At 55.2% G+C, this 10,596-nt stretch overlaps 3 protein-coding genes across 3 annotated transcripts; 2 read left to right on the forward strand and 1 right to left on the reverse strand.

Annotated features, from left to right (window-relative positions):
* The first annotated feature begins 610 nt into the window (after positions 1–610).
* Positions 611–1,728, forward strand: LOC121860880 (translation initiation factor IF-2-like). The gene is made up of 2 exons (XM_042358243.1): positions 611–926; positions 1,490–1,728. The coding sequence occupies exons 1-2, from the start codon at positions 611–613 to the stop codon at positions 1,726–1,728; spliced, it is 555 nt and encodes a 184-aa protein (XP_042214177.1).
* Positions 1,729–3,522: 1,794 nt separating this feature from the next.
* On the reverse strand, positions 3,523–4,771 carry LOC121860881 (skin secretory protein xP2-like). Its single transcript, XM_042358244.1, has 2 exons — positions 4,639–4,771; positions 3,523–3,923 (listed from the first exon to the last, which is right to left on the reverse strand). Exons 1-2 carry the CDS (start codon positions 4,769–4,771, stop codon positions 3,523–3,525), a joined length of 534 nt encoding a protein of 177 aa, XP_042214178.1.
* Positions 4,772–4,778: 7 nt separating this feature from the next.
* Positions 4,779–5,084, forward strand: LOC121860882 (RNA-binding protein 12-like). Its single transcript, XM_042358245.1, has one exon. It carries the CDS (start codon positions 4,779–4,781, stop codon positions 5,082–5,084), a length of 306 nt encoding a protein of 101 aa, XP_042214179.1.
* Positions 5,085–10,596: the final 5,512 nt, after the last annotated feature.

A 10,596-nucleotide genomic window follows, 5' to 3' on the forward strand; every position in this document is an offset into this window, starting at 1 on the left:
TTCATGTGTGGGTTGCCAATCCACCCAAACAGTATGGTGTCCAACAAAGATGAGAAAAAGCAGGGAAGAAGTGTAAGAGGGATGTTTGAATTCCAATAGAGAAAATAAATATACTATATGCAGCAGCAACCTTGACAGAAGAAAACTGAGGTTCAACAATTCAGTTCTGATACTTCTGTTTCTGAATAAGAACTGGGAAAGGATGTCATTGTTTTTACTAAATTCACAAAATAATTTATCCAATCAAGTTTTACATTTGAAATAATAGGTTACATCATTATTACAGGGCCAGATCCAGGCCGATGCAACCAATGCACTTGCATCGCTCAAAAAGTTCTCACTGATGTAAAGGTATCATAAGCATTGGTCAAGTAATTGACATTAAGGTAATGTTATCTCTTTGTCAGCATTGACCTGCATGGCCCAACAGCTTCATACCATAGCTGTCACTTTTCATACCTGAGTGGCAGGTTTGACAAACTGGGGGCGGTGGCACCCCCAGGGGCACAGAGAGTCCTTCCTTCACTCCTACACAACAAACCTGAGTCCTTTCCTCTCTCCTACACCCATAGGGGTCCTCCCAGTGACAACAGCGCTGCCAAGGGCGGTGATGCCCCCAGAGGCCTTGCCAGAGGTAGTGGCGTCCCCAGGGACCATGCCAGTGGCGGTGGCTCCCCAGGGACCATGCCAGTGGCGGTGGCTCCCCAGGGGCGGTGGCACCCACAGGGGCCCTGCCGGGGGCTGTTTTGGTACCCCCAGGAGCCTTGCCAGGGGAGGTGGAGCCAATGGGGGCCCTGCCAGGAACAACAGCGAACCCAGGGGACCTCCCAAGGGTGGTGGTTCTCATAGGGGCGATGGTGCCCTCAGAGGCCCTACCAGGGGCCTTCCCATGGACAGCGTTGCCCCAAGGGGACCATTCAAGGGCGGTAATACCCCCAGGGGCCGATTCCTCCAGGGGCGGTGGCGCCTCCAGGGGCCCTTCCACTGGTGGTGGTGCCTCCAGGTGCAAAGAGAGTCCTTTCCTCACTCCTACACAACACAGTGAGTCCTTCCCTTACTCCACATCCCCATGGGCCCTCCCAGGGACAGCGGGGACCACGCAGGAGAGTAGGTGCCCCCAGGGGCCCTGCCAAGGGCAGTGTTGACCCCAGGTGCACAGAGAGTCCTTTCCTCACTCCTACACAACACAGAGAGTCCTTCCCTCACTGCTGCACAACACAGTGAATCCTTCCCTTACTCCTACACCCCCAGAGACAGCGGCGCCCCCAGGTGATCACGCAGAAGCGGTAGCGCAACCAGGGGACCTGCCAGGGACAGCAATGCCCGCAAGGGACCTCCCAGGGGAATTGGTACCCCCAGGGATTTTTGCCAGTAGCAGTGGCACCCTAAGGGGCAGAAAGAGTCCTTCCCTCAACCCTACAAAATACAGTGTCCTTCCCTCACTCCTACACAACACAGTGAGTCATTCCTTCACTCTAATACAACACAGAGGGTCCTTCCCTTACTCCTACACCCCAGGGCCCTGCCATGGACAGCGGCGCCCCCAGGGGATCTCCTAGGGGTGGCGGCGCCCCCAGGGCCCTTCCAGAGCCATTGGCACAACAAGTGGCCCTGCCAGAGGTGGTTGCGCTGCCACGGGGACTTCCAGGGGCGGTGGTGCCCACAGAGGCCTGCCAAGGGGCAACGACGCCCCCAGGGTCTCTTCTTAGGGGCAGCGGTGCCCCATAGGCGTCATAACAAGTGTGGTGATGCCCCAAGGAGCGGCGGTGCCCCCAGGGGCAATCCCAGGTGCCCTACCAAAGGCGACCCCTCCCAGGAGACCTCTAGCTTTTGGTCGTGGCGTTGTACATATTGCATACGTCTAGAAATCCCTTATTTAACTGTGATTGGTGGACTAAAATCTAAAACCAGCCAATAGGAGAACAGAACAGTCAGTCAGCACAACACCCCAATTTATGTTTTCCTGTTTGATATTTATTTTCCTTTACATGTGGAAGGGCCCCAGGGGGCACTGTCACTGTAGGGAACCTGAGGGCAATTATTTTTGCACATTTAGAACAATGGGAGATATGAATGAATACACCACACCAACCATCACATTTCCAGTATCATCGCACCATGAACAGTGTAAAGGAGAATAAATATCCAACAGTAAAACATAAGTTGGGGTGTTGTGCTGACTGACTGTTCTGTTCTCCTATTGGCTGTCATTTGGTGATTTAGATTTCAGTCCACCAATCACAGTTAAGTAAAGGATTGTTGGACGTATGTAATATGTATTCACCACAACCAAAATTAGAGGTCTCCTGGGAAAGGGCACCTCTGGTAGGGCCCCTGGGAGGGCCCTAGGAGCACCGCTGCCCCTGGAAAGGCCCCTATGGGTCACACTCCCAGGGGCAGTGCCGCCCACTGGGACCTTCCTTAGCTGTGATGGCATTCCTAGGGGCCCTTAAAGTGGCGATGGCACCCACATGGGCCCTCTTTTGGGGTGGCAGCGATCATAGAGGCCCTGCAAGGGGCAACGGCGCCACTAGGGGCTTTCCAGGGCCAACAGCGCCCCAAGGGGTACTCCCAGGGGTAGCGGCACTCACAGGGGATCTCATAGGCGCAATGGCGCCCCCAAAGGCTTTCCCAAGGGCGGGGGCGCATCCTGGGGCCCTCCCAGGAGTGATGGCACCCACAGGGGCCCTCCCAGGGGCAGCAACGCCCCCAAAGAACTTCTTCAGGAGTGGTGGCTCCCCCGGGGCCCGCAGGGGCAACGACGTCCCCAGGGGCTCTTCTTAGGGGCAGTGACGCCCCCAGGTGCTCTTCTTAGTGCTGCAGTGCCCCATAGGGGCCCTTCCAGGGACGGTGGTGCACCCTGGGCTACTCCCTGGGACCCTACCAGAGGCGCCCCCCTCCCAGGAGACCACTAGTTTTTGGTTGTGGCGTCATACATATTGCATACTCCAGCAATCCCTTACTTAACTGTGATTGGTGGACTAAAATCTAAATCCAACCAATAGGAGAAGAGAACAGTCAGTCAGCACAACACCCCAACTTATGTTTTCCTGTTTGATATTTATTTTCCTTTACAAATGGAAGGGCCCCAGGGGGCACTGTCACTGTAGGGAACCTGAGGACAGTTATTTTTGTACATTTAGAACGATGGGAGATATGAATAAATACACCAACCATCACATTTCCAGTATCATCGCACCATGAACAGTGTAAAGGAGAATAAATATCCAACAGCAAAACATAAGTTGGGGTGTTGTGCTGACTGACTATTCTGTTCTCCTATTGGCTGTTATTTGGCGATTTAGATTTCAGTCCACCAATCACAGTTAGGTAAATAATTGTTGGACGTATGCAATATGTATGTAACCACAACCAAAACTAGAGGTCTCCTGGGAAAGGGCACCTCTGGTAGGGCCCCTGGGAGGGCCCTAGGAGCACCGCCACCCTTGGAAGGGCCCCTATAGGTCACACTCCAAGGGGCAGTGCCGCCCACTAGGACCTTCCTTATCTGTGATGACATTCCTAGGGGCCCTTAAAGTGGTGATGGCACCCACATGGGCCCTCCTTTGGGGTGGCAGCTTCCATAGGGGCCCTGCTACGGGCAAAGGCGCCACTTGGGGACCTTTCAGGGCCAACATCGCCCCAAGGGGTACTCCCAGGGATTGCGGCACTCCCAGGAGACCTCATAGGCGCAATGGCGCCTTCAGAGGCTCTCCCAAGAGCGGGGGCGCATCCAGGGGCCCTTCCAGGAGCGGCGGCACCCACAGGGGTCCTCCCAGGGGCAGCAACGCCCCCAAAGGACTTCTCAGGAATGGTGGCTCCCCCGGGGCCCGCCGAGGGGCAACGACGTCCCCAGGGGCTCTTCTTAGGGGCAGTGACGCCCCCAGGTGCTCTTCTTAGTGCTGCAGTGCCCCATAGGGGCCCTTCCAGGGACGGTGGTGCACCCTGGGGACTCCCTGGGACCCTACCAGAGGCGCCCCCCTCCCAGGAGACCACTAGTTTTTGGTTGTGGCGTCGTACATATTACATACTCCAGCAATCCCTTACTTAACTGTGATTGGTGGACTAAAATCTAAATCCAACCAATAGGAGAAGAGAACAGTCAGTCAGCACAACACCCCAACTTATGTTTTCCTGTTTGATATTTATTTTCCTTTACAAATGGAAGGGCCCCAGGGCGCACTGTCACTGTAGGGAACCTGAGGACAGTTATTTTTGCACATTTAGAACGATGGGAGATATGAATAAATACACCAACCATCACATTTCCAGTATCATCGCACCATGAACAGTGTAAAGGAGAATAAATATCCAACAGCAAAACATAAGTTGGGGTGTTGTGCTGACTGACTGTTCTGTTCTCCTATTGGCTGTTATTTGGCGATTTAGATTTCAGTCCACCAATCACAGTTAGGTAAATAATTGTTGGATGTATGCAATATGTATGTCACCACAACCAAAACTAGAGGTCTCCTGGGAAAGGGCACCTCTGGTAGGGCCCCTGGGAGGGCCCTAGGAGCACCGCCACCCTTGGAAGGGCCCCTATAGGTCACACTCCAAGGGGCAGTGCCGCCCACAAGGACCTTCCTTAGCTGTGATGGCATTCCTAGGGGCCCTTAAAGTGGCGATGGCACCCACATGGGCCCTCCTTTGGGGTGGCAGCTTCCATAGGGGCCCTGCTACGGGCAAAGTCGCCACTAGGGAACCTTTCAGGGCCAACATCGCCCCAAGGGGTACTCCCAGGGATTGTGGCACTCCCAGGAGACCTCATAGGCGCAATGGCGCCCTCAGAGGCTCTCCCAAGAGCGGGGGCGCATCCAGGGGCCCTCCCAGGAGCGGCGGCACCCACAGGGGTCCTCCCAGGGGCAGCAACGCCCCCAAAGGACTTCCCAGGAATGGTGGCTCCCCCGGGGCCCGCCGAGGGGCAACGACGTCCCCAGGGGCTCTTCTTAGGGGCAGTGACGCCCCCAGGTGCTCTTCTTAGTGCTGCAGTGCCCCATAGGGGCCCTTCCAGGGACGGTGGTGCACCCTGGGCTACTCCCTGGGACCCTACCAGAGGCGCCCCCCTCCCAGGAGACCACTAGTTTTTGGTTGTGGCGTCATACATATTGCATACTCCAGCAATCCCTTACTTAACTGTGATTGGTGGACTAAAATCTAAATCCAACCAATAGGAGAAGAGAACAGTCAGTCAGCACAACACCCCAACTTATGTTTTCCTGTTTGATATTTATTTTCCTTTACAAATGGAAGGGCCCCAGGGGGCACTGTCACTGTAGGGAACCTGAGGACAGTTATTTTTGCACATTTAGAACGATGGGAGATATGAATAAATACACCAACCATCACATTTCCAGTATCATCGCACCATGAACAGTGTAAAGGAGAATAAATATCCAACAGCAAAACATAAGTTGGGGTGTTGTGCTGACTGACTGTTCTGTTCTCCTATTGGCTGTTATTTGGCGATTTAGATTTCAGTCCACCAATCACAGTTAGGTAAATAATTGTTGGACGTATGCAATATGTATGTCACCACAACCAAAACTAGAGGTCTCCTGGGAAAGGGCACCTCTGGTAGGGCCCCTGGGAGGGCCCTAGGAGCACCGCCACCCTTGGAAGGGCCCCTATAGGTCACACTCCAAGGGGCAGTGCCGCCCACTAGGACCTTCCTTATCTGTGATGACATTCCTAGGGGCCCTTAAAGTGGTGATGGCACCCACATGGGCCCTCCTTTGGGGTGGCAGCTTCCATAGGGGCCCTGCTACGGGCAAAGGCGCCACTAGGGGACCTTTCAGGGCCAACATCGCCCCAAGGGGTACTCCCAGGGATTGCGGCACTCCCAGGAGACCTCATAGGCGCAATGGCGCCTTCAGAGGCTCTCCCAAGAGCGGGGGCGCATCCAGGGGCCCTTCCAGGAGCGGCGGCACCCACAGGGGTCCTCCCAGGGGCAGCAACGCCCCCAAAGGACTTCTCAGGAATGGTGGCTCCCCCGGGGCCCGCCGAGGGGCAACGACGTCCCCAGGGGCTCTTCTTAGGGGCAGTGACGCCCCCAGGTGCTCTTCTTAGTGCTGCAGTGCCCCATAGGGGCCCTTCCAGGGACGGTGGTGCACCCTGGGCTACTCCCTGGGACCCTACCAGAGGCGCCCCCCTCCCAGGAGACCACTAGTTTTTGGTTGTGGCGTCGTACATATTGCATACTCCAGCAATCCCTTACTTAACTGTGATTGGTGGACTAAAATCTAAATCCAACCAATAGGAGAAGAGAACAGTCAGTCAGCACAACACCCCAACTTATGTTTTCCTGTTTGATATTTATTTTCCTTTACAAATGGAAGGGCCCCAGGGGGCACTGTCACTGTAGGGAACCTGAGGACAGTTATTTTTGCACATTTAGAACGATGGGAGATATGAATAAATACACCAACCATCACATTTCCAGTATCATCGCACCATGAACAGTGTAAAGGAGAATAAATATCCAACAGCAAAACATAAGTTGGGGTGTTGTGCTGACTGACTGTTCTGTTCTCCTATTGGCTGTCATTTGGTGATTTAGATTTCAGTCCACCAATCACAGTTAAGTAAAGGATTGTTGGACGTATGCAATATGTATTCACCACAACCAAAACTAGAGGTCTCCTGGGAAAGGGCACCTCTGGTAGGGCCCCTGGGAGGGCCCTAGGAGCACCGCCGCCCCTGGAAGGGCCCCTATGGGTCACACTCCAAGGGGCAGTGCCGCCCACTGGGACCTTCCTTAGCTGTGATGGCATTCCTAGGGGCCCTTAAAGTGGCGATGGCACCCACATGGGCCCTCCTTTGGGGTAGCATCGACCCTAGGAGCCCTGCCAGGGGCAACGGCGCCACTAGGGGACCTTCCAGGGCCAATAGCACCCCAAGGGGTACTCACAGGGGTAGCAACACTCCCAGGGGATCTCATAGGCGCAACGGTGCCCCGAGAGGCTCTCCCAGGGGCATCGGCGCATCCAGGGGCCATCTCAGGAGCGGTGGCACTCACAGGGGCCCTCCCGGGGGCAGCAACCTACCTAAAGAACTTGGCAGGAGTGGTGGCTCCCCCGGGGCCCGCCGAGGGGCAACGACGTCCCCAGGGGCTCTTCTTAGGGGCAGTGACGCCCCCAGGTGCTCTTCTTAGTGCTGCAGTGCCCCATAGGGGCCCTTCCAGGGACGGTGGTGCACCCTGGGCTACTCCCTGGGACCCTACCAGAGGCGCCCCCCTCCCAGGAGACCACTAGTTTTTGGTTGTGGCGTCGTACATATTACATACTCCAGCAATCCCTTACTTAACTGTGATTGGTGGACTAAAATCTAAATCCAACCAATAGGAGAAGAGAACAGTCAGTCAGCACAACACCCCAACTTATGTTTTCCTGTTTGATATTTATTTTCCTTTACAAATGGAAGGGCCCCAGGGGGCACTGTCACTGTAGGGAACCTGACGACAGTTATTTTTTTGCACATTTAGAACGATGGGAGATATGAATAAATACACCAACCATCACATTTCCAGTATCATGCACCATGAACAGTGTAAAGGAGAATAAATATCCAACAGCAAAACATAAGTTGGGGTTGTGCTGACTGACTGTTCTGTTCTCCTATTGGCTGTCATTTGGTGATTTAGATTTCAGTCCACCAATCACAGTTAGGTAAATAATTGTTGGACGTATGCAATATGTATGTCACCATAACTAAAACTAGAGGTCTCCTGGGAAAGGGCACCTCTGGTAGGGCCCCAGGGAGGGCCCTAGGAGCACCGCCACCCTTGGAAGGGCCCCTATAGGTCACACTCCAAGGGGCAGTGCCGCCCACTAGGACCTTCCTTATCTGTGATGGCATTCCTAGGGGCCCTTAAAGTGGTGATGGCACCCACATGGGCCCTCCTTTGGGGTGGCAGCTTCCATAGGGGCACTGCTACGGGCAAAGGCGCCACTAGGGGACCTTTCAGGGCCAACATCGCCCCAAGGGGTGCTCCCAGGGATTGCGGCACTCCCAGGAGACCTCATAGGCGCAATGGCGCCCTCAGAGGCTCTCCCAAGAGCGGGGGCGCATCCAGGGGCCCTCCCAGGAGCGGCGGCACCCACAGGGGTCCTCCCAGGGGCAGCAACGCCCCCAAAGGACTTTTCAGGAATGGTGGCTCCCCCGGGGCCCGCCGAGGGGCAACGACGTCCCCAGGGGCTCTTCTTAGGGGCAGTGACGCCCCCAGGTGCTCTTCTTAGTGCTGCAGTGCCCCATAGGGGCCCTTCCAGGGACGGTGGTGCACCCTGGGCTACTCCCTGGGACCCTACCAGAGGCGCCCCCCTCCCAGGAGACCACTAGTTTTTGGTTGTGGCGTCGTACATATTGCATACTCCAGCAATCCCTTACTTAACTGTGATTGGTGGACTAAAATCTAAATCCAACCAATAGGAGAAGAGAACAGTCAGTCAGCACAACACCCCAACTTATGTTTTCCTGTTTGATATTTATTTTCCTTTACAAATGGAAGGGCCCCAGGGCGCACTGTCACTGTAGGGAACCTGAGGACAGTTATTTTTGCACATTTAGAACGATGGGAAATATGAATGAAAATACACCAACCATCACATTTCCAGTATCATCGCACCATAACAGTGTAAAGGAGAATAAATATCCAACAGCAAAACATAAGTTGGGAGTGTTCCAGTCCTATCTGGTCATCAAGGTGGACATCTAACCAAAACTAGAGGTCTCCTGGGAAAGGGCACCTCTGGTAGGGCCCCTGGGAGGGCCCTAGGAGCACCGCCGCCCCTGGAAGGGCCCCTATGGGTCACACTCCAAGGGGCAGTGCCGCCCACTGGGACCTTCCTTAGCTGTGATGGCATTCCTAGGGGCCCTTAAAGTGGCGATGGCACCCACATGGGCCCTCCTTTGGGGTAGCATCGACCCTAGGAGCCCTGCCAGGGGCAACGGCGCCACTAGGGGACCTTCCAGGGCCAATAGCACCCCAAGGGGTACTCACAGGGGTAGCAACACTCCCAGGGGATCTCATAGGCGCAACGGTGCCCCGAGAGGCTCTCCCAGGGGCATCGGCGCATCCAGGGGCCATCTCAGGAGCGGTGGCACTCACAGGGGCCCTCCCGGGGGCAGCAACCTACCTAAAGAACTTGGCAGGAGTGGTGGCTCCCCCGGGGCCCGCCGAGGGGCAACGACGTCCCCAGGGGCTCTTCTTAGGGGCAGTGACGCCCCCAGGTGCTCTTCTTAGTGCTGCAGTGCCCCATAGGGGCCCTTCCAGGGACGGTGGTGCACCCTGGGCTACTCCCTGGGACCCTACCAGAGGCGCCCCCCTCCCAGGAGACCACTAGTTTTTGGTTGTGGCGTCGTACATATTGCATACTCCAGCAATCCCTTACTTAACTGTGATTGGTGGACTAAAATCTAAATCCAACCAATAGGAGAAGAGAACAGTCAGTCAGCACAACACCCCAACTTATGTTTTCCTGTTTGATATTTATTTTCCTTTACAAATGGAAGGGCCCCAGGGCGCACTGTCACTGTAGGGAACCTGAGGACAGTTATTTTTGCACATTTAGAACGATGGGAGATATGAATAAATACACCAACCATCACATTTCCAGTATCATCGCACCATGAACAGTGTAAAGGAGAATAAATATCCAACAGCAAAACATAAGTTGGGGTGTTGTGCTGACTGACTGTTCTCTTCTCCTATTGGCTGTCATTTGGTAATTTACATTTCAGTCCACCAATCACAGTTATGTAAATGATTGTTGGATGTTTGCAATATGTATGTCACCACAACCAAAAGCTAGAGGTCTCCTGGGAAAGGGCACCTCTGGTAAGCTCCCTGGGAGGGCCCTGGGGGCACCACTGCCCCTGGAAGGGCCCCTATGGGTCACACTCCCAGGGGCAATGGCGCCCACTAGGACCTTCCTTAGCTGTGATGGCATTCCTAGGGGCCCTTAAAGTGTCGATGGCACCCACATGGGGCCTCCTTTGGGTGGCGGCGATCCTAGGGGCCCTGCCAGGGGCAACAGCGCCACTAGGGGACCTTCCAGGGCCAACAGCGCCCCAAGGGGTACTCCCAGGGGTAGTGGCCCTCCCAGGGGACCTCATAGGCGCAATGGCACACCCAGAGGCTCTCCCAAGGGCGGTGGCGCATCCAGGGGCCCTCCCAGGAGCGGTGGCACCCACAGGGGCCCTCCCAGGGGCAGCAACGCCCCCAAAGGACTTCTTCAGGAGTGGTGGCTCCCCCGGGGCCCACCGAGGGGCAACGACGCCCCAGGGGCTCTTCTTTGGGACAGTGGCGCCCCCAGGTGCTCTTCTTAGTGCTGCAGTGCCCCATAGGGGCCCTTCCAGGGGCGGTGGTGCCCCCTGGGCTACTCCCTGGGACCCTACCAGAGGCGCCCCCCTCCCAGGAGACCACTAGTTTTTGGTTGTGGCGTCGTACATATTGCATATTCCAGCAATCCCTTACTTAACTGTGATTGGTGGACTAAAATCTAAATCCAGCCAATAGGAGAAGAGAACAGTCAGTCAGCACAACACCCCAACTTATGTTTTCCTGTTTGATATTTATTTTCCTTTACAAATGGAAGG

This window comes from Homarus americanus, unplaced genomic scaffold, assembly GCF_018991925.1.
Source record: "Homarus americanus isolate GMGI-L3 unplaced genomic scaffold, GMGI_Hamer_2.0 scaffold52806, whole genome shotgun sequence".
NCBI lineage: Eukaryota > Metazoa > Arthropoda > Malacostraca > Decapoda > Nephropidae > Homarus > Homarus americanus.

Excerpts from the sequence above, each read along its gene's own strand:
- LOC121860882 (XM_042358245.1), top strand. The coding sequence starts at position 4,779 with ATGGCGCCCTCAGAGGCTCTCCCAAGAGCGGGGGCGCATCCAGGGGCC.
- LOC121860880 (XM_042358243.1), top strand. The coding sequence starts at position 611 with ATGCCCCCAGAGGCCTTGCCAGAGGTAGTGGCGTCCCCAGGGACCATG. Across the intron at positions 927-1,489 it reads AAGGGGACCATTCAAGGGCG|AGGGTCCTTCCCTTACTCCT; the intron begins GTAATACCCCCA and ends AATACAACACAG.
- LOC121860881 (XM_042358244.1), bottom strand. The coding sequence starts at position 4,771 with ATGAGGTCTCCTGGGAGTGCCACAATCCCTGGGAGTACCCCTTGGGGC. Across the intron at positions 3,924-4,638 it reads CACCCCAAAGGAGGGCCCAT|GGCCCCTATGGGGCACTGCA; the intron begins GTGGGTGCCATC and ends CGTCCCTGGAAG.